The 21428-nt window shown below is 37.7% G+C and overlaps 6 protein-coding genes across 9 annotated transcripts in view; 3 read left to right on the top strand and 3 right to left on the bottom strand.

The window, feature by feature from the left end:
• Positions 1-1034, bottom strand: part of LOC129564794 (nucleolar protein dao-5-like) — a 4283-nt gene extending 3249 nt beyond the window's left edge. Inside the window, exons 1-3 of one of the 2 annotated variants that reach the window (XM_055438936.1) lie at positions 608-1034; positions 324-472; positions 33-242 (exon numbers count right to left, since the gene is read on the bottom strand). In XM_055438936.1, the coding sequence (XP_055294911.1) occupies positions 33-242; positions 324-455 (342 nt within the window). In that variant the 5' untranslated portion in view covers positions 456-472; positions 608-1034. Of the gene's footprint in view, positions 1-32; positions 473-607 lie in introns of both variants that reach the window. The other variant, XM_055438935.1, reaches the window with a different exon arrangement.
• Positions 1035-1200: 166 nt separating this feature from the next.
• LOC129564793 (sugar transporter SWEET1) lies at positions 1201-2890 on the bottom strand. Of its 2 annotated transcripts, XM_055438933.1 has the most exons (5): positions 2644-2890; positions 2480-2556; positions 2317-2394; positions 1948-2177; positions 1201-1826 (listed from the first exon to the last, which is right to left on the bottom strand). In XM_055438933.1, the coding sequence occupies exons 2-5, from the start codon at positions 2548-2550 to the stop codon at positions 1525-1527; spliced, it is 681 nt and encodes a 226-aa protein (XP_055294908.1). In that variant the 5' UTR covers positions 2551-2556; positions 2644-2890; the 3' UTR covers positions 1201-1524. The 2 variants fall into 2 exon arrangements, with proteins under 2 accessions (XP_055294908.1, XP_055294907.1); XM_055438932.1 differs by having other exon boundaries at positions 2480-2890.
• A 131-nt stretch (positions 2891-3021) lies between these two features.
• LOC129564788 (DNA-directed RNA polymerase, mitochondrial) lies at positions 3022-7734 on the top strand. Its single transcript, XM_055438927.1, has 8 exons — positions 3022-3358; positions 3425-3571; positions 3690-4375; positions 4453-4647; positions 4720-6064; positions 6131-6533; positions 6609-7340; positions 7448-7734. Exons 1-8 carry the CDS (start codon positions 3232-3234, stop codon positions 7650-7652), a joined length of 3840 nt encoding a protein of 1279 aa, XP_055294902.1. The 5' UTR covers positions 3022-3231; the 3' UTR covers positions 7653-7734.
• A 542-nt stretch (positions 7735-8276) lies between these two features.
• On the bottom strand, positions 8277-13096 carry LOC129564790 (ubiquitin carboxyl-terminal hydrolase CYLD-like). Its single transcript, XM_055438930.1, has 8 exons — positions 12022-13096; positions 11325-11449; positions 10929-11253; positions 10657-10811; positions 10334-10552; positions 10004-10238; positions 9570-9908; positions 8277-9423 (listed from the first exon to the last, which is right to left on the bottom strand). Exons 1-8 carry the CDS (start codon positions 12776-12778, stop codon positions 9233-9235), a joined length of 2346 nt encoding a protein of 781 aa, XP_055294905.1. The 5' UTR covers positions 12779-13096; the 3' UTR covers positions 8277-9232.
• LOC129564789 (DNA-directed RNA polymerase II subunit RPB2) lies at positions 13094-18188 on the top strand. 2 transcript variants are annotated; one of them, XM_055438929.1, is made up of 8 exons: positions 13102-13182; positions 13363-13542; positions 13959-14095; positions 14170-14256; positions 14338-16467; positions 16636-16902; positions 17043-17840; positions 17941-18188. In XM_055438929.1, the coding sequence occupies exons 2-8, from the start codon at positions 13524-13526 to the stop codon at positions 18028-18030; spliced, it is 3528 nt and encodes a 1175-aa protein (XP_055294904.1). In that variant the 5' UTR covers positions 13102-13182; positions 13363-13523; the 3' UTR covers positions 18031-18188. The 2 variants fall into 2 exon arrangements, with proteins under 2 accessions (XP_055294903.1, XP_055294904.1); XM_055438928.1 differs by having other exon boundaries at positions 13094-13542.
• Positions 18189-19372: 1184 nt separating this feature from the next.
• Positions 19373-21428, top strand: LOC129564792 (uncharacterized; the record flags this gene model as incomplete). Its single annotated transcript, XM_055438931.1, is given in 5 exon segments — positions 19373-20056; positions 20238-20506; positions 20916-21014; positions 21081-21205; positions 21284-21428. Coding segments are annotated over 4 exon segments (520 nt in total), but the record flags the coding sequence as incomplete, so codon positions are not given.

Genomic DNA, 21428 nt, shown 5'->3' with positions numbered 1-21428 from the left:
ACTTTAGCTTGTTTGGCTGGTGTCGGTTTGACCTCCTCTTCTTCATCTGAATCAGAGTCTTCTTCGCTGCTGCTCTCTTTAGCTTGAACTGGTTTAGCCTTGCCATTAGCCACACCGTTGGCTTTGCCATTCTTCACTGGTGTTGGTTTAACAGCGACTTGTTCCTCTTCACTGCTATCGTCTTCACTGCTGCTTTCTTGTTTCTTGACAACGACTGGTGCACCCTTTTTCGGTTTGGCATCCTTTAATGTATCAAACGTGGAATTATTTTTGATGTCTTCCGACAGAAATTGTTCATAGTTTTTTTGCCGTTGATCCAATACCTTTTTGTTGGGTGTATCAACAACTTTTGCCTTTTTCTCGTTGGCAACCAAAACGCCATCTTTCAATTCAGCCCATGGTGTGGCCTCTTCTGGTTGTTGCTTACGTTTGTTTCCTTTAACTTTAGCAACCATTTTGTCTAAATAGTCAACTGAAACGAAAGATTCAATAAAATTCATTGATATTTCCTTTCCAAAGCAAGTTATTTGTTATATCATCAGAAGATAAGAGGTAAAAATCATGTCCGGAATGGAAGAAAAAATGTGCGTAGAAAAAAATCACTCACGTTGTTTTACTCGTAGAGGTTAAGAGTTGGAAAAATGTGTCGGCAGTAAATAAAATTCGGCAGAAAAAAATTGATTTCGATAAAAATTCACTTTCTTCAAATGTTCACAATTAACACAATTACTTGTTTGCAAAAAATCCCGATGGAGAATCACACTTTTTCACGTTTTTTTTCAAACGATTAATTTGCTTGTCGCAATAATGTGTGTATTCCGCATTAAGTTCGGGAAGGTAAAGGACCAACACGAGTTTCTTTTTCATACACATAGGAATTCACAACTTGATAAAACGAAAACATAAATACAGCCAATGTTCGAACGTAGCAACTCATTTTCTCTCGCTCACATCATCAAAACCGACTGTGCGGCACATACAATTAACGCATGGTGAGTGAGACAGACGTATGTGCACTCGTCGAACAAGGCACGAAAAACACATGGTTTTGATGAACGAATTCAGTATTTTCAGTGTGGTAATTTGAAATTGAATGCCATCAGCGCTGTCTGTGGCGAAAAAAAACCGATTTGACACTTTATGCTGGTCTCGTTCACATCTCAAATGAATCCGAATATTGTTAATATGAAATCAAACATATTTTTCTTTGTTATGGAAATATAATCATTTTATTAAATTCTAACATGGTTTTTGTCTTTCATTTTTTTTCATCTTTGTTAAATATAAATCTGTAGGATTACTAACGCAATTTTATATATTGCAATGGTTAAAACTTAAAAGAATACATATTTGAAATCACCCGAGTGTGAAAACTGAAGGTATAACATCATTATGCGTTGTATGTGCGTATGAAGGTCTTTTCACATTCACACGCACACACAACGAAATGGTTTTGGTTTCCAATTATTTTTTTTTAAATCTGCATAACAGATCTGTCTTAGTAGGTTAATAAACAGAAATTTCTTAAAATATTGCGTATGGAATATCGGTGCTTGAGGTTGATGTACTGGATATGCGTTGCTTATTTGGATAAATGCAAAATAGAGCGAGCTGAGTGCCTGAGAGTAATGCTCCAAGGAGATTCGGAATTTGCAGGAATAAATCTTTTGCGATGACACCAAATGCGAACCATTGAACCGATCCGATGAATGACATTAGGATCAATGGAAGTGGCAGCATTTCGGTTGATTTTTTTCGGAACACTTCCACTAGCATACAACAAGGGGCCGCAAAGAATAACACTGTTATCACACAACATATATAGCCTAGAGATCATGTTTGAAAAAAAAACGGGTTGATTGAACTTTTTCGACCAGTTGGCCATGGAAAGAAGCTATTTTTAGCGTATTTTCAAGCGATTATCGCAAATTATCGTTGAAAACTCACCAACAACTTCAATGGCTTCAGCTCGATTTTCTTCATAATACTCGGTGTACGAGAGTACAAAGCCAAGCACAAGAATAGCACCGAAAAACTGGCGATAAAGGGCACTTGAACTGACGGAAAACATCCAAAATACTATAAAATAGCTGAAGAACAATGTGGCTCCCACTGTGTTGACCAAAATGACCGTTTTTTCATTCGCCAGTATGCCATATTTCAACCATAAGCTGCAGCTGCAATGGAAATTTACAAACAGATAAATAATATTGATTGCAATTCAATAATAAAATTAATTGGCCAATGATCGTAGCCTCTATTGCGTCAATTGTATCATAAAAACCATTTTTTTTAAAGAAAACCTTTTTGACTTACGATAGGAAGCCGCAAATAAATGGAAACGCTGATGAGTCACCGGTGCTTTTGTTCTGTATGAATTTTCGACATACTAACCTGATAACGAGAACATTTGAACAAGTGCAAAACCATTTAAATTCAGTGTTTGTTTGTGTATAAATAGACATGATCAAATACATACGCTCCCGATAAGAACTGCAAGAATGTTGTTGTTACAGTTGAAGCACTGAGCACCGCAACCATTGTAATCATATTGTCCTGGTTGCGAAAGAAATGTTCCAATCGGTCAAACATTTAACTGGAATTTTTTCCGGATTTATTTTATAAAAAAAAAAAATTTCTCACATGCACAATTTTTCTTCTTCACCGCAATAATTCCGTCCGACAAATGATAATCGAAAATTTTTTAAATCGTTGTACAGCCTCTTTGTTTTAGCTGAAATAAAAAAAAAACTTTCATTCACTTGTCCCTTTTATTCTTGGCCGCGTTCTCGACGTGTCATTGTAGATGAATTGCCCATATATACACAACGATTCAACGTTCGCTACTACTCGCGCAATTAAAGTCAATGCACAACGTAGGCAACGAAGCCATCTGTCTAATAGAGTATATACATTGGACCCATCATCATCATATGAATGTAAATAAAAACAAATTGGTGAAAATACAACACGATATCAACGTAGTGTGTTGAATATACGGAATAGGCGATATGTCAAGATGTTGTATTTTGTTACATTTGACAGATGTAAATGCCGAACCCCAAAACACATGCTCGCACCGAGAGGCAGCGAAAGAGCAACTGTCAACGTTGAGAAAACACGAGAAATATGGCGCATTTGTCTATCAATAGAAACTAGCGTGTTATGCAATGAACCAACAACTATAGAACTTTTAATTCTTTTAATTTTTTCTTTGCCATTTCTATCAAAATGGAGCGAGTTATGTGGATAAATAATTTTGTTAATAGTAGAAATCGACTTTTATTCCGTTGTCCGATTTATCGAAAATTCGGATGTAGTGAACGCAATATAAATACAGTGAAAAATTATAACTCAGGTACTAAATTTTAACAGATTTTCCAATTCTGAATGAAATGGCTAAATTTTTTTATCATTGTTTCAGTGACGAGGCAACCATTATTTTTAAATCACATCAATTGCCGGCAAAAAAGTTCAGCAGCCGATGGAAATATTCAAAAGTTTAAATTAAAGCCTGCTGTACGTGACAAATTTCGCAGATTTAGAATGTTAAAAACAAATGTCACACAAGGTATGAGTGGAAAAATGGATCAATTTTAATCCATTTATAAATTATTATCTTGATATACTGGCCTATAGGCTAAAATTCGAATAATAATTCAACTTTTTCAACATTGAACTCTTTGCAGTAACTGAGTCGTCTTCATCGCAAGTGCAACAATCAGTGAAACTGTTAACGGGAGGAAAACTACCGCGATTCATGAGTGAACAAATGCCAGAAGTAAAAACGAGTCTTGAACAACAACTGTTGCGGTTGAATGAAGAACCATTGCTTAACATGCCCGAAAAATTTCGAATGGCATTAGGAACCAATTCAGAATTGTTAGAAAAATTTAGAAATAGTTTTGAAAGTTTTCTTCGTGCAAACCCATTGCAGCCAGCAGTTGTAGAAGAAGAAAAAATAATAGAAAAAGTCAAACCATTGCCTAAGACAGACACTGAGCTTCAAAAGGAGTATGAACCAATCAAACAAAGATCGTTAAATCAAAACTTAAAGTGTTATATCAATGCATGCATAAATTCGGAATTGACGGAACGTGCCTTTGCCGTGCTAATGTCTATTCGGCAAACCAATCCATCGCGAAAATATAAATTTATACTCAACGATCCCGAATTGTACAATGATTTAATGACAAAATATTCAAAGCTACGTAAATGGCCGCGTGTGAATCATATCTACAACATATTGATTGCTGAAAATATTCCAATCACACCACAAGTTTATATGAATGTACTGGATTGCTTGGGCCGAATGAATGATTCGGAAGAAAACTCTAGTCTAATTAAGAAATTTATTGAGAAAGCTGAAGATCAGGTAAAATTTATTCATATTTCAGCAGTCAAAGTAAGTGTTGTTCAGGTTTGATACAGTCTTTTTCCATAAAATTGCAGGGCATTTCCTTGAATGATATCATGGATAAGTCGAAATTCATTCAAGATCAACGAAAATATGTACTGAAAGCCATTTGGAAGGTTCGTTTTTCATTCAAGCCCGTTTATACGCCACCTCAACTGGGTTACACAAACAAATTGCTCGATTCGTTGAACGAAGATATCGAAAGTATTGAGGTGAAACCCAATGAATTTGTAAGTTTCAAAACCATTAGAAAATTATCACTGAAAAATGTATCTGATCTATTGAAAATTGTGATTCCACAGCTGAATTCGCAGACAGAACATCCGATATCAAAGCCGAAGAGTGGATTCACTCCTGAGCAATTGGGTGCATACACAGCGGAGCAAATTTTGAATGAAACAGAGGGCCATATTGACGTAAAAAATGTCACAATGATGGATTCATCGAAATACTTGAATGAAAGAGTGAAATTGCATCGTGAAATCTTGGAAAAAATGACCAAACAGTGGCAAGTCGATATTGCCAATGCCATTCGAAAGAAACTGAATACTTTACAGCATAAAATGAATACCAAATCCACAAAATCAATTAACATTTACCCGTACCTGCGTCTATTAACGCCTGAACAATACACGGAAATTTTGATCGATGAACTAAAATCATTGGCACTAAGTTGTGAATTGTATTCGCCGACTGTTGTTCATATCTATGGCGGATTAGGTGAAAAGGTGATGCACAAGTATCAGATGAAATTCCGTGAGCAAAATGGTGTCAATGAAAAAATAAGGAAACTGCACAAAACGTACCGAGAAATTTTGTGCTCTGGAATATGCTCTGATAACCCCCGCCAATTATGGCAACGGATCATTCATCATTCGCGCCACACAGGACCATGCATCTTCCAAAAACACATTAATTGGCCGTGGGGAGTGCGTTGTGACATTGGACGTAATCTGTTCAAAATTTTACTGGAAAATATTAAAATTGACGCAAACCTTCTGGATCCGAAAAGCAGCCAAGTCAACTTAGCACCCGTTGTATATTCACTCTTCCGAAACCGAGATCTTGTGTCACGCGAAGAAATTCGGCCACATCCAGTTTTCACACAGCTGTTGCGTGAGTCAAAACAAGAGATCATAAAATTCAAAACGAACGAAGTGCCAATGTTGTGCCCGCCAATGCCATGGACATCAGCAGAAAGTGGTGGCTACTTGCACCTACACACGATTTTACTGCGATTGCCACCTCAGTACACATATCAAAATGACCTAGTGAGTCAAGCACCACCAGAACAATTGTACCCACCATTGGATGCTTGCAATCAACTGGGCAGCATACCATGGCGTGTGAATACGAAAATTCTGGATTTGGCAATAAAAATCTTTAATCTTGGCGGAGATAGAAAACTCGATGTTCCTTTGACACCAGATGACATGCTCACCGATGATCATCTTCGATATCGTGGTGTAACGAGAGCACAAATCGAACGACAGCGAAATGTAAACGATGAGAAATACCGACAAAAACAAAATGAATTGATGAGCATGTACTCGGATACGCTTTATAAACTCTCGTTGGCCAATCACTTCCGAGATCGAGCATTTTGGCTGCCAACAAACATGGACTTTAGAGGAAGAAGCTATCCAGGTGATTGACTTTTAGATTTTCAAATTATCATGAATTTTAGGCTAACATTCAATTTTTGTTCTACAGTACCTCCCCATTTAACACATTTGAGCGCGGATCTAACACGTTCAATGCTGTGCTTCCATCAAAAACTACCACTGGGTGAATCTGGATTAGACTGGCTAAAACTGCACTGCATCAATTTGACTGGTTTGAAGAAACGAGAATCGATTCAGGATCGATTGGCGTATGCAAATGAAATCATTGACGACATTTTGGATTCAGCTGATAATCCGTTGGATGGGCACCAGTGGTGGTTACAATCTGATGAACCTTGGCAAACATTGGCTGCTTGTATGGAAATTGCTAATGCGATGCGTTCACCAAATCCAGCAGAGTTCATGAGTGGCTTCCCAATTCATCAAGATGGTTCTTGTAATGGGTTGCAACATTATGCTGCGCTGGGTCGTGATATTGACGGTGCAGCTAGGTAATAAACTAACATCCAATATTCAAACTTATTGTTAATTTTTTGTCATTAACCGTTTTTGTTTCGGACGTTTAGTGTGAATCTCTCACCATCCCGAGTACCACAAGATGTGTATTCGACCATTGCCGCCCGAGTGGAGGAGCTTCGAAAGATAGACGCTAGCAATGGTGTGCAAGTGGCTGCCGACTTGGAAGGATTAATCAAGCGGAAGATTGTCAAACAAACCGTCATGACCACCGTATACGGTGTAACAGCCTACGGAGCCCGATTGCAAATCAAAAAACAATTGAAAAACATTGATTTTTCATCAGAATCATTGGGACAAGCGTCCGCTTATTTAACACGAAAAACATTCGATAGCTTATCAGAGATGTTTACATCCGCTCGAGAAATCCAAGATTGGCTTACGATAGCTGCTCAATACATCTCAAGTAAATACCGATCGAAACACGTGGAATGGACCACACCGCTTGGTTTACCAGTCATTCAACCATATACACGAGATTCTAAACTACTATCAAACGCAACGATCAAAACGCTTTACAATGAAAAAGGTGTGAATCGACTCAAAGAGAAAAATGCTTTTTCGCCCAATTTCATTCACTCCCTCGATTCATGCCATATGATGTTGACATCGTTGAATTGCGAAAAGGTCGGCACAACATTTGTTTCAGTTCACGATTGCTTCTGGACACATCCAAGCACCGTGTCAGTCATGAATCGCATATGTCGCGAACAATTCATCCTACTACACTCGCAACCCATTCTCGAAGATTTGGCTGAAAGCTTCTACCAGAAATATGAAATGTAAGTACAAAAAATTATACTTATTCAATTGCACAGGTTGTGATTGTTGTACATTGGAAAATCGAAAAACTTACTTTACAAATTCAATTTTTGTTCTTATTTTGCAGCGAATTCCGAGATAAATATCCCGAAGTAAATATTCTGAAAAAGAAAAAGAAGAAGACCACCACCACCACCACCACCACCGGCACAGCTACGGAAAATATTGATCTTCGGGGTGTTCCGAAAAATGAGCATATTTTCATGAAACTTCCGAAAAAGGGCAACTTTAAATTGAAGAGCGTTCTAGACTCCATTTACTTTTTCAGTTAAAACGATTGAAAATTGTTACCAAAAAACCCGACTGTTACAATGTGATATTAAATGAATGCAAAATATTAAGCAATATTATTAATTTGGTTTGTTTTATTCGGATATTTGTGGAAATACTTTCTGCAATATGATGATAAGTAAGGGATTGAAAGTGCATCTCAAAGCGCAAACTTGAAAGAACTTTGACATTGCTGATAAAGTTTTTTTTTCTTTGCTTGACCGACATTTGATACGGATCGTACGTTGCAGGCATTTTGGCAGATGCTGTTTTTACCGGTATCGATACGTCTAAAGCTGATGAGTACACACCGTGTATCTCAACAATTTTCCTCAGTCAAAATTCTCCGACCGTTTCGATATGCGGGCTGATGTGATTTTTATTGGCGAAGGAGGACTTCTTTACAGTAACTACAGAGCAAAACAAAATAAAAAGCCCTTCACACGCCTTCCCGATTACGTTACGGATGCTCTACTTGCGAAAACTCTTCCTAAAGAAAATCCGCCGAAGAAATGGTTTCGAAAGAAATTGGGTGGTGGAAGTCGAGCAAGACGAAAAAAGATAAATTCGCTCAAAGAACACAGGGCAAAAAATCAAAAAATTATGAAATAAACGCCAAAACAGAATTTAAATCAAGTTTTACTTTTTTTTTCTCTTTATTTTTAATAAATAAGTGAGTTCGTCAATAATTCTTTTTTTAAATTTGTCAAGGTAAAGTTTAATCAACAGTATTATTACGAGAAACAGATTTGTTTAGTATAATTAGATTCTTGTGGCTGTTTTGTGTGTTGTTTCGAATTTTTTCTTTAAATGTTTTATTTGTAGCGGGTTTATGTTTAAAATTGTTCTTCAAAGATATCTTCTTAAATGGTAATTATTGCAAAAATTCAAGGTTCACCTATACTTGTGTGAGTGTGTTGTTGGTTCGAGACCAAATTTGTCTACATTCAAAATTGTCTAATTGTATCAAATACAACAAATTTTCGGTTAATTGTTCAAAATATTCTGTAGCTGTATGTATTTTTCTTTTTCTTCTATTTTCTTCTGTCACCGAGGCAATGCCTCACTCTCTAAATAAATTCATCAAAGAATACTCAAAATAATCAATGCTTTTGAAACTTGAATAGAAAGAGAAACAACCATAAATTGCTTGATTGATTGAATTTTTTTCTTAACATTTTTTTTTAAGTTTTGCTTTTTAATTCATTTTATGAATCTGAATTGAAATTGAACTATACACGAATAAATATTTGACGGGACAAGTGTTTTCGATTTGCACCATATGATAATATTTCACAAATTATACTCAAAAATGTACACAGCATTCGACATGCGTAATAAATCACGTCGTTAAATGAACTCGTTGATTATACAGCTCTTACAGATAACATTTGCGCCACTGATCATTTCAATTCAAATGCTTGAATTGAAACTGATCATCATCGTTGTTAAGTGCATATGCAAAACATTTGCTACGTAAAATATTCAAAAGTGTCCGCATTTTTTGTGTTGCTGTTGTTGTTTATTATGATTTAGGTTTTAAATATACAATTAACTACTTTTTGACGAAAGAACAATCTGTTTACCTATACATCATCACATCAGTTTGATACATGCACATATAACCGTCACAAAACAGCCGCTTTGCGTGCTCTGGCAACGATTTATCACTAAGATAACGTTCATTAAGCTCCTTCGAACCCTCTTCGGATAGCCATAATGGTAAATTTGGCACCGAAATTACTTCAGGAATATTGTAGCCATTTTGTTCACCTTGACCGTGGGAAAAAAATACCGGAAATTATTAGCATGAGGTAAGTAATTCGTACGTAAAATATTGTTGGTTAAAATGCAATGGAAAAATGTGGATTTTCTTTTGTCAAAATTCAATGAAAAATCAGAATTGTCTTGTCTCTCACCTTTTCTGTCGGCCATCGAATCAAAGAAACACCAGGGTGCATCGGCACCAGAGCCACATTTCACGAAGGCAACGTAATGTGACGTTTCAATGCACACAACCGCAAATAGTTCCATGAAAATGCGCGGCACCGTTATATGATCGGCCATAATGAGAAAATCGTGTGGCACTTTAAGCTCTTGTGGGATATGATTTGTCCTACGATCATGTGAATGCACTTTGTCCAAACAAGTTCGACAGAAACTTGTCGTCTCTAAACCAGCTCCAAATTGTAATGAGCCAAAGCATTGTTTGCACTCCAATTCGGCCAATTTACCACATACACAACACTGACGAGGTGCTAAAAGACAGAAAATTCGTTATTTCACTCAAATATTCGATATAATGTTTGAAAAAAAAATGATTAAAAATGGTGAATAAAAGCGTGATGCTTACATCCTTCGATGACATCGGTAACATCTAATACTTGAGATGGTAAAATGCGTGGATACATTTTGAAATTTTTGCCAAACCGTGGCATTTGGATGATCAAACACGAAGGGACTTCCTTCAGTTTGATGTCTGACGCAAGAAAACTCTGCTCAAACAATTGTTGTACGGTTGGAAAATTCAGTCGCTCATCTTTCTCCACAAATAGTTGGTAGTAAAATGCATCTTGACCTGAATTTAACTGTAAAATTGAACGAATAAAAATTAGAATAGAAATAATTCAAAGTGAAAATGTGCAAGCAAGCCGAAGCATAACAGTTGTGAAGACAAATTTACCTTTAGAAATGGTTCAGCTCGCATGATTTGTGTCAATAAACTGTTGAGAAATTCTTCTGGATCTTTTTCTTCGCACGTAAGCCCAGTCACTGAACTCAATCGTTCCAACAATTGTCTCAGCTTCATCACACGATCGGCACGAACAAATAAATTCCTTCGAAGCGGATTCACAATCTCCTCTCGCAATACTTTCTGTACTTCGCCATAGCTTACAATGTCCTAAAAATAGGTGAACAAATAGCGGTGTTAATACCAACAAAGAACAATATTGACAAAAGCGTTCACAAAAAAACACTCTTTGTTGAAATATCGCTGAATCATACCTCTGGATCAGCCGGTCTGAAGAGTAATGAATCAAACACACAGGTAAATGTGAACATTGCAAATAACGTTGCATCCAAATAACATGAATTGTAGTGGCCTTGAATGCCTTTGAATTTGCCAGACACTTTTTCGAGCTCTTGAAGTTTTACAAATTCTACAAAAGTGAGATAAAGTTCAGTTATTGCAATAAAACTCATTTCAATCGATGTTATTTGTAAACCAACAACAAATGAAGTTCTGAACAAGCTAATCAAGCTTTAAAATTACGCACTTAACGGTACGACCGACCCTTCAATTATCGGGCAATCAATGTGACCGAAATTTTCGGCCGCTTTCCGTTCGCTCTCATACAGAGATTGTGACGGTGGCTTCACATCTTGGAATCGTCGATCAACTGTGCATTGCTGTGGTTCCACGAATAGTGCTCTTCCCGGAGGACATGTAAACAATCTGACCCCGTTTATTGTGCCATCATCGACTGTTTGTGTTGGAAGTTCATCTTCCAGTTCAACGCCAACCATAAGAATTTTTGTACACGGTAAATGTCCGATCCATCTGATCACGCCGTAAATATTCTCACAATTTTCACGAGTTATCTACGAGAAAATAGTTCATGTCATTCGAAATAGTCGGTTAAAAATAGACAAAATGAACTGTTAAAACCTACCTCAACCATTGATCCAATGTCCAAATTCAGTTTCAACAAGTGATCCGATTTCGCAACAACCGTCGAGACGGCTGACTTCGATTTTGCTTTGTGTCCGCCGTGAAAATGATTTGTTTCATCTTTTTCTATTGAAATGAAAATAAAATCGAAAGTCAATCAAAGTACTTAACTAGATTTTTCGTCACAAGATTCAACCTTTTCGATGACCATTGATCTTGGTCACAGGTGGCGTGTGTTTCCCATTGCAAAATTCGAGCACTGTCAATGGAATGTGATCATTATCGTAGTATTTGTATTCCATCGAACTCTCTATTCTAATCGTTATCCAATCGAGAGAAAAAACTACTTCGTCTTACAAAAGGGCTATTAAATGTTTGCCAAAGTTCAGTCGAAGTGACAGCCAAAATAAAATCACTGAGTCAAATTAAAATACACGTCTATAATTAGACCGAATGTCTGTTCGAAGCCGCGCACCGACTGATTGTGCTTTTTTTTGAAAATAAAAAGACGAGCAAATTGCTCAAAGTGTTGTGCGTTTTTCTGAGTCAATGTTTACGTTACGCATGCGCTTTTTTAAATCATAAAATCGCTGTTTATGCTCAAACGAAATGTATCGCTGGTGAAAGGATAATCCAAAGTATTGGCGCGCTTAAAACGCAAAGTCAAACAATATCACAGCCTGAATTATTATACTCACTTGGATTTGAGTCAAACGATCCAGATGCTGAGCTACCGTCCGAATCCAAATTGATTAGATTGCCGGTGGTGACAAAGTTGTTTGTATTGCTGCTTGCATTCCGTTTGGTGATTTTGGACTGGCCAATGTGTGACAATGGGTTCCTCGACCGATTTCGTTCGACGGAATACGTGTTTCCGTTCGCTTGCTGTTGACAACTAATTGATGAATTGCTTGTACTTGTGCTACCACTACTAAAATTGTACGGTGCCCCGCCACTCGTTCGATTGTTCAATGCTAATGCTAAATCGCCCGCCGATGCGGGCCAACTGGTTTCCGTCAATAATTCCGCTAAATCTATATCACCAGATGCCTTTTGATGCAATTTTCGTGGTTTTTCCACAACAATGACTGTGGCCTCGTTGCTCGTTGACTCTTTGTAATCCGCATTATCAATGACAACAATATCACGGTCTTCTAAACTCAAAATGGTGTTTGGTTTCACATTTGCTGCACTTGATGCAGTCGATGAAACAGGTCGTTTCGATGATAATGACCTCGAACTCGATCGATTCGAAGCTGTTGTTGTTGTTGCTGTTGTTACTGCAGCTGCACTCGCACCCTTTATTCCATTCATATCTGAATTTTGTGCTGCCAACGATTTGTGATAAGATGCATTCGTTTCGTTTGTCTTTTTATCATGCTGATTATTCGGGATTAAATACTCTTTTTCATCATAATGATTATTTGTATTGTTCAACAACCTTGATTTTGGCATTCTCTCAACGCTACTATATTGTACGTGAAAGTTATGATTTATCTTGTTATTTTCACACAACTTTTCACTTGATCTGGGACTAAACACTTTTACGTAAACATCGCAATAACAATATTAACACTTGCCACACTTCCTGCTTAGAATGATTGAGTTATTTATCTAGTTTTGCTGTATTTTTGATTCATTCCATTCATCACAGCACTTTGAATGCAAAGAAAAAGAGAGAAAAAAAGTACACAAACTTACATGAAAATACAATCGCAATTTGTAAATAATAATTCTCTGTACATATTTCTGTCAAGTCGGCATTAGTTTGGGCGACCGACACCGGGCGGCGCATGTGTGTAGAAGGTCGTTTCGATGCATTTTGGATTTTGTTGCAGAAATAGTGAACAAGGAATAAGGTTTTTTTGTATCTATTTCAATTGGAATTTAATTGAAAATAGTTAAAATTCCAATCTGGTTCATCTGTGAATCATTTCCAAACATTAAATATTCCAGTAGATTTCATTTAACATTTCTCATTGAATATCATTCAATTTATACTTAACGCTGACGAACTGTCATCGTACTCAATATGATAGACATCTGGCAGAACACTGACAGCCGCATCAATTCAGAAGCGAAGAAGTGATTATTGCGATTTGGCGTGCTTCGTACAGTCACACATATTTTTTCTAAAAATTACCATTGGAAAAGTGTTTTAGATATTAGTTTCTGTTTGTAACGTGATAAATTAAGCAATATGTACGAAAATGAAGAAGGTAAATATTGAAAATATGCCGCATAGTCCATGTAGAAATTAAATCGAATCCGACCTGTGCAACGATGCCATACCGGTTGAACACAGCCATTGTTATTCACAGTTTTGAATAGACTCGACTGCCCCTGAACAAACAAAACATTCTATATCTTTCGTTTTCACATGATTTTGGATGGAGAATTTGACGCAAACTTAGAGAAAACTCTAAGCAAGCTAGAAAAAGTGGATATTTTACTTGAGTTTGAAATTATTTGTATGACGGAAGATAAATTCAACGCTATTTTCATAGTTATTTTGCCAATGAAAAGCTATTGCGCAATTAAATGCAATTTCTTTTCGAATTTTACTGCAAAGTTGTGGTTTTTGGAAAAATATTTGCCATTTTATGTAGTCAATTGCAATAAATTGTATTTCTAGAAACCTACGAAGATGAGAATGATGAGGAGATTTCACATGAACTGTGGCAGGAGGCGTGTTGGATTGTCATCAACTCCTACTTCGATGAAAAAGGTTTGGTGCGACAACAGCTCGACAGTTTCGATGAATTTATTCAGGTTTGTATTGTTTCCACGCAACAAATATTAACGAAATGTGCAATTTAATTGAATCTCAACACATTTCGCAATAGATGTCTGTGCAACGAATTGTCGAAGACTCACCGGCCATTGAATTGCAAGCCGAAGCTCAGCACACGTCTGGAGAAATCGAAACACCGGTAAAAAAAATCATTTTTTACTTCTTAGTGAAGTGATTACAGCGAAAGTTGTATGATAAAACCCAATTTTTGTTATTTTAGCCTCGTTTCGTTTTGAAATTTGATCAAATTTACTTGTCAAAACCGACACATTGGGAAAAAGATGGTTCACCAAGTCCTATGATGCCGAACGAGGCCCGTTTACGAAACTTAACCTATTCAGCGCCACTGTACGTCGACATAACAAAAACGAAAATTGTCGAAGGTCAAGATGCGATTGAAACACAGCATCAGAAGACGTTCATCGGAAAGATTCCCATTATGTTGCGTTCCACATACTGTTTGCTATTCTCATTGACCGATCGTGATTTGACCGAATTGAACGAATGCCCATTGGATCCCGGCGGCTATTTCATCATCAACGGTTCGGAAAAAGTGTTGATTGCCCAAGAGAAAATGGCCACAAACACTGTGTACGTGTTCAGTATGAAGGATGGTAAATATGCGTTCAAGACTGAGATTCGTTCGTGCTTGGAACACAGTTCACGGCCAACGTCAACGCTTTGGGTGAACATGATGGCGCGCGGTGGACAGAGTTTGAAGAAATCAGCAATTGGTCAACGTATAATTGCCATTTTACCGTATATTAAACAAGAAATTCCCATTATGATTGTATTCCGAGCGCTTGGTTTCGTCGCCGATCGTGATATTCTCGAACACATCATCTATGATTTTGACGATCCCGAAATGATGGAAATGGTTAAACCGTCACTCGACGAAGCGTTTGTGGTGCAAGAACAAAATGTCGCATTGAATTTCATTGGTGCGAGAGGAGCACGGCCTGGTGTCACGAAAGACAAACGTATCAAATACGCGAAAGAAATTTTGCAAAAAGAAATGCTGCCACATGTCGGCGTGTCAGATTTCTGTGAGACGAAAAAAGCATATTTTCTTGGTTACATGGTGCACCGATTGCTGTTGGCATCATTGGGTCGTCGTGAATTGGACGATCGAGATCATTACGGTAACAAACGTCTTGACTTAGCCGGTCCATTGCTCGCCTTCTTGTTCCGCGGTCTATTCAAAAACCTGATGAAAGAAGTGCGAATGTATGCTCAAAAGTTCATCGACCGAGGAAAAGACTTCAATTTGGAATTGGCCATCAAAACGAAAATCATCACCGACGGTTTACGTTATTCCCTGGCCACTGGCAACTGGGGCGATCAGAAAAAGGCGCATCAAGCTCGTGCTGGAGTATCACAGGTGTTGAACCGGTTGACATTCGCTTCGACACTGTCTCACTTGCGTCGTGTCAACTCGCCGATTGGTCGAGATGGTAAATTGGCCAAACCGCGGCAATTGCATAATACGCTCTGGGGAATGATCTGCCCAGCCGAAACGCCAGAAGGAGCTGCTGTTGGCTTGGTCAAGAATTTAGCGCTGATGGCTTACATTTCGGTCGGTTCGCAGCCGTCGCCAATTCTAGAGTTCTTGGAGGAATGGTCCATGGAAAACTTGGAAGAAATTGCACCGTCCGCCATTGCTGATGCTACAAAGATTTTCGTAAATGGTTGCTGGGTCGGTATTCATCGTGATCCCGAACAATTGATGGCCACGCTGCGAAAACTGAGACGACAGATGGACATCATTGTATCGGAAGTATCAATGGTCCGAGATATTCGTGATCGAGAGATTCGTATTTACACTGATGCTGGTCGAATTTGTCGACCATTGCTTATCGTTGAAAACGGTCAGTTGTTGCTCAAGCGGAACAACGTTGAACTGCTGAAAGAGAGAGATTTCAACAACTACAACTGGCAGGTACTCGTCGCATCGGGCGTCGTTGAATACATTGATACATTGGAAGAGGAAACAGTCATGATTGCTATGTCACCTGATGACTTGAAGGAAAATAAAGAATATGCTTACTGTTCGACATACACACATTGTGAAATTCATCCGGCCATGATTTTGGGCGTTTGCGCATCAATTATCCCATTCCCCGATCACAACCAGAGTCCACGTAACACCTATCAAAGCGCTATGGGTAAACAAGCTATGGGCGTTTACATTACCAATTTCCACGTGCGAATGGACACTCTAGCTCACGTTCTCTACTACCCAATGAAACCGCTCGTTACCACACGATCGATGGAGTACTTGCGTTTCAGAGAATTGCCCGCTGGTATCAATTCAATTGTCGCTATTTTATGTTACACGGGATACAATCAGGTGAGGATATTGAGAATTACGTACAATTTTATCATTTTCTCTCGGAATCCGATCCGGATTTGACGTTGGAACAGAGAAGACCTTTAAGATTGTTCCAAAATGTACAAAGAATACGTTCGAAAACATGGACTAATCTATATGGGATTTCTCCTTCTATTTCAATTACAGGAAGATAGTGTTATCTTAAACGCATCAGCTGTAGAGCGTGGATTCTTCCGATCCGTGTTCTACCGTTCATACAAAGACTCAGAAAACAAACGAAGCGGCGAACAAGAGGAACAATTCGAAAAGCCCAACCGACAAACGTGTCAAGGCATGAGAAACGCTCTTTACGACAAATTGGATGATGATGGTATTATTGCGCCCGGTCTTCGTGTGTCCGGTGACGATGTGATTATTGGCAAAACAATTACGCTGGCTGAAAATGATGATGAGGTAAGGATTGATATCACACGAAGGATTCTTTGAATCCTAAGACACAACTTGACTTCGCACGGAGTCAGTCAAGCTGACTTTTATTTAACTTTTTGACAACATATTTCATCGTTTGCTAACGCTCACCTTTTTCATTTCAGTTGGAAGGAACAATCAAAAATTTCACAAAACGAGACGCCTCAACGTTTTTGCGAAACTCTGAAACTGGTATCGTGGATCAAGTCATGTTGACATTGAACAGTGAAGGCTACAAATTTTGCAAGATTCGTGTGCGATCGGTGCGTATCCCACAGATTGGTGACAAGTTTGCTTCTCGGCACGGACAAAAAGGTACCTGCGGTATTCAGTATCGACACGAAGACATGCCGTTCACATGCGAAGGCCTCGCACCTGATATCATAATTAATCCCCATGCCATTCCGTCTCGGATGACAATTGGCCATTTGATTGAGTGCTTGCAAGGGAAATTGGGATCAAACAAAGGTGAAATCGGTGACGCTACACCATTCAATGATGCGGTCAATGTACAGAAAATTTCTACATTCTTGCAAGAGTACGGTTACCATTTGCGAGGCAACGAAGTCATGTACAATGGCCATACGGGCAGAAAGATCAATGCACAAGTATTCTTGGGTCCGACATACTATCAGCGTCTTAAGCACATGGTCGACGACAAAATCCATTCCAGAGCTCGTGGACCGGTGCAGATTTTGGTGCGTCAACCTATGGAGGGTCGTGCACGTGATGGTGGTTTGCGTTTCGGTGAGATGGAGCGTGATTGTCAAATATCCCATGGTGCCGCTCAATTCCTGCGTGAACGTCTTTTCGAAGTGTCCGATCCGTATCGTGTACACATCTGTAACTTCTGCGGTTTGATTGCCATCGCTAACTTGAGAAACAACACATTCGAGTGCAAAGGATGCAAGAATAAGACACAGGTAAGCAAACAAACCCTTGGTTGGATTTCTATTGTATGATCTTAATCAATATATTAATACCATTTTAAATGTGATACGATTCAATATTTCGCATTTTCAGATCTCCCAAGTTCGGCTTCCTTACGCGGCAAAATTACTGTTCCAGGAATTGATGTCCATGAACATCGCTCCACGACTCATGGTCATCTAAGCCATCCGGCTTGTATTCATAAACAAATTTAAACATCTTTCATAGAAATTAAGATTCAATTCATTTAATTGCAAAGAAAAACACTTCTGCTGTACCAGAATTTGACGCAAATCAGTTACTTTTGTAATGAAATTAAAAAAAGATTTAATTGAGATATACTGAGAATGAGTTTTTTTCGAGTATTTTTAGTCAGGCACAATTTATGACAACTATCGATAACGCTGTCGTTGGTACTGCTGATCACAACAGAGTGATATTGCAAGTGGATAAATGACAGTTTTTACTGTTCTTCGGTTCAACACCAAATGAAATACAATATTTCAAACTCATAAATGGCCATCTGTGCGCGTGTGTTGAGGAATTTCTTTACGAGATCTCTATTGCATGGAGATTTTTTTCATGATGGAGAAAGACAAAAAATGGAAAAGACAGTCTAGAAAAGATGAGAGAAGAAAAACCAGACCTTTAAAAGAGATCTCACCTGAAAGAAAAAAAAACTGAAGAAATGAAAAAACCGTTTTTTGTGTACATACAATTTTTTATTAACGTTTTCTGGATATAGTTGATTGGTTTTAGTTTTTTCATTAAAAATTTCTGTCTCTGAATCTTAGCTTCATACGAACTGGTTACAGTCGAATTGGAATCTCTTTTTAGCTAAATCATTGCAGCGACAAAATAGACAAAGCTTACGCTCACCTTATCCAGGAGTTTTTCTCAATTTCATTTTTATTTGAGGGGATTTTAAGCGGTTTAGTTTGAAAACCGGCTTCAAAAAGACAAAAATTGACATTACTATCTCAGTCCATAAAAGTGACTACTGAATTTTATGCCTTCATATAAAAATACTTTCTTTCCGTCCATTTGAATTCATTTTTATTCCCATCTCGTACATTATTATCAATTGTTTTCTTTATATTCACTCTCGAATGCAATAAAAGTTCAGAATGTTATCAAAGGAATGGTTTATTTGAAGAAAAACTTGTTTGATTTCAAAGCTCGTAATCGTTTGATGTGAATGATGTGTATGTATTTGTGTTAAGGGGAGCATAGTGCGAGAGTGAGCTTGCGGAGTTTGATTTACCACTTGTGAGTGGCTGCATACTTGTCCAGCCCCTCCATAGAATAGTACTCGAATGAAGCACCCCTTGATTGACTCACACATTGTTATGCGCCGCACAATATGAACAGTCGATTGCAACACACATTCATACGCACACACACTCACACAAATACAGCCACTTGAACTTTAATAAACTACTCTCTCTCCAACACACCGACTCTGTGCATCCCCTTTTCACACGTACACACCATAATCATAATATATATAAAATGAAATGGGAAAAAAATCCACGGCTACAATAATAAACTTTCGAATGAATCAATTTGGTGTAGTAAATTTGTCAAGACATGTTGAGAATCAGTGTCAAACGCATCTCCACCATCATTGCTACAAACACCATCAGCACCTCGCTGTTCACAACGCCGTAAGATAATTTTCTTTTTGGTGCTGGTGCACTGCTTCCCTTTTTTCCACTCGCAACCAAAATCGACCATTTTTCTTTTCGTTTTTGTTTTTTTTTTTTGCTTTTTAAAGCATCCAAAATCCGAATTCGTTTCGCAAAGTTGCTTTTGTTGTTTTTGTCGTGTGAAATTTAATCGTCGGAAAAGTGCCAAATCATGAAGAATGTATGTGTGTAATTTGTTGAAGTAAAAAAAAAGAGTGATGATATTTCATCCGACGACAAACGAGAGAAAAATTAAATGGTGAATTCGAAACCAGTGCATCGCTTTTTGGTGTGACAATCACAAAACAACGAGCGGCATCATTCTAGTTTTAATCTTTTTGAAGGCAGCAGTGATCCAATTCAATCTTGTTGAAAGTAGCTTTCAATAAGGAGCGCCACTTTTTTTTCGCGTGAAAAACGATGTGATTTTTTGTTTAACTCAGAACGAAATATATAAAAAAGCAACACAACACTTATCAGCAATCGCATATCGGATTTTTTTTTCCCACAACAAATGATTCGTAAGTCTTTATTTTTCCTTTTGAAAAGAAAAAAGAAAAAACTAACAACAAATTTCAAAGTAAAAAATCGAATTATAAAGTTTAGTGAAGAGAAAAATAAAATCAAACTTGTAGTGTTTCGAAAAGAAAGGGAAAAAAAACCAACGACAAATTGTCACTCACCTTTATCTTTTTTTTGCAGAGAGTAATTTCCGCGCAAAGGAGATAGCCAATTGCATGCTATTCATTTTCATGTGATTTTCATATCGTGTCAATCATCAAATAAGACTCGATGTCAAAGTTTCATTCAAATCGAAAAAATGAGATGGAATTTCGTATCGGCGATAATGAATGTCGCATCACTTGGTTTCTGGCCATTTATACGGCGAAAAAACTTTTTTATCGTTTGGATTAGTGTCGTTCTCTTTACCAGCGATATTCATCAAATCAATGGAGAACCCAATAAAAGTTGTAAGTAGACACATTTATCGCTCTAAGTCTCGCAAATTGGTTTTTCTCTCTCTCTCTCTCTCTCTCTCTCTCTCTCTCTCTTTCTCTCGATGTTGTTGTTGTTGTTGTTTGCTTGTTAGAAATATTCCGTTGACTTTTCAACAAGTTTTATATAATCGCACCGGTTTCACACTTTTACAAAACTTTTCACTTGCCGAATGCTGGCGGTACCTACCTCTCTTGAAGAAGCTCATTTACATTCTTAGCACATAATTTCGTGAATAATTTGTAAAAAGGTGCAAATAAAGTTACAGCAAATAAACTTCAATGATGATAAATCTAGCTCTGTGTGTGTTGTATACAAAAAGCATGATTAATTATTTGTCTTAATAATTTTTTATTTGTTTTACTTTCTTTCTCGATTTGGTAGTCCAAATGAAAACTTTGTGCAAGGCTCATTTCTTGCAAATGGTCTATCGGAAAACGGACGGTGCTGTACTGTGGTCGCAAAACGAACGCAACTTGGATTGTATGTTAATCATATTCCTATGTTTAGCTGAACCGAATAACAAAAATGAAATGTATTTGTTCACAGGTGCGTTAACATTTCAAACACATTCCATTCTGCAGCGATTTTTGGTACGCTTTGATGCTCTTCAATTGGACTGTAACGATCATCTTTACATTTATGATGGAGCACATGCAACAGGAGCACCTAAAGTATATTCATTGTCAATGAAGCGAATTGTTTGGGCTTTTGTTTTTTTTAACAAGAAAAGTTTTTTTTCACTTTTGCAGATGGACATTTCTTGTCGAAATACAAAGCAATCAGTTGGAAACATTATCACTCAAAGTAACTTTCTGACGCTTAAATACATGACCGATGGCTGGGGCACCGATTCCAATGGATTCAAACTCGTTCTAACGGCCATTAAGAATATCA

This window comes from Sitodiplosis mosellana, unplaced genomic scaffold (assembly GCF_009176505.1).
Source record: "Sitodiplosis mosellana isolate CC-2019 unplaced genomic scaffold, AAFC_SMos_1.0 Smas_scaffold_2, whole genome shotgun sequence".
NCBI lineage: Eukaryota > Metazoa > Arthropoda > Insecta > Diptera > Cecidomyiidae > Sitodiplosis > Sitodiplosis mosellana.
The sequence above is the reverse complement of the archived record's forward strand: the minus strand, read 5'-3'. Positions and strand labels throughout refer to the sequence as shown.

Bases quoted from the DNA above. Each gene is read 5' to 3' on its own strand.
- LOC129564793 (XM_055438932.1), bottom strand. From the start codon at position 2,592: ATGTTTGACCGATTGGAACATTTCTTTCGCAACCAGGACAATATGATT. The intron at 2,395-2,479 runs GTATGTATTTGA...TCTCGTTATCAG, and splicing joins TTGCAGTTCTTATCGGGAGC to GTTAGTATGTCGAAAATTCA. The intron at 2,178-2,316 runs GTAAGTCAAAAA...TTTCCATTGCAG, and splicing joins TTTATTTGCGGCTTCCTATC to CTGCAGCTTATGGTTGAAAT.
- LOC129564788 (XM_055438927.1), top strand. From the start codon at position 3,232: ATGGAGCGAGTTATGTGGATAAATAATTTTGTTAATAGTAGAAATCGA. The intron at 4,648-4,719 runs GTAAGTTTCAAA...GTGATTCCACAG, and splicing joins AGGTGAAACCCAATGAATTT to CTGAATTCGCAGACAGAACA. The intron at 6,534-6,608 runs GTAATAAACTAA...TCGGACGTTTAG, and splicing joins GATATTGACGGTGCAGCTAG to TGTGAATCTCTCACCATCCC.
- LOC129564790 (XM_055438930.1), bottom strand. From the start codon at position 12,778: ATGCCAAAATCAAGGTTGTTGAACAATACAAATAATCATTATGATGAA. The intron at 11,450-12,021 runs GTGAGTATAATA...TCATTTCAATAG, and splicing joins ATCGTTTGACTCAAATCCAA to AAAAAGATGAAACAAATCAT. The intron at 10,239-10,333 runs GTAAATTTGTCT...TCAATTTTACAG, and splicing joins GAGCTGAACCATTTCTAAAG to TTAAATTCAGGTCAAGATGC.
- LOC129564789 (XM_055438928.1), top strand. The intron at 14,096-14,169 runs GTTTGTATTGTT...ATTTCGCAATAG, and splicing joins GTTTCGATGAATTTATTCAG to ATGTCTGTGCAACGAATTGT. The intron at 17,841-17,940 runs GTAAGCAAACAA...TCGCATTTTCAG, and splicing joins GATGCAAGAATAAGACACAG to ATCTCCCAAGTTCGGCTTCC.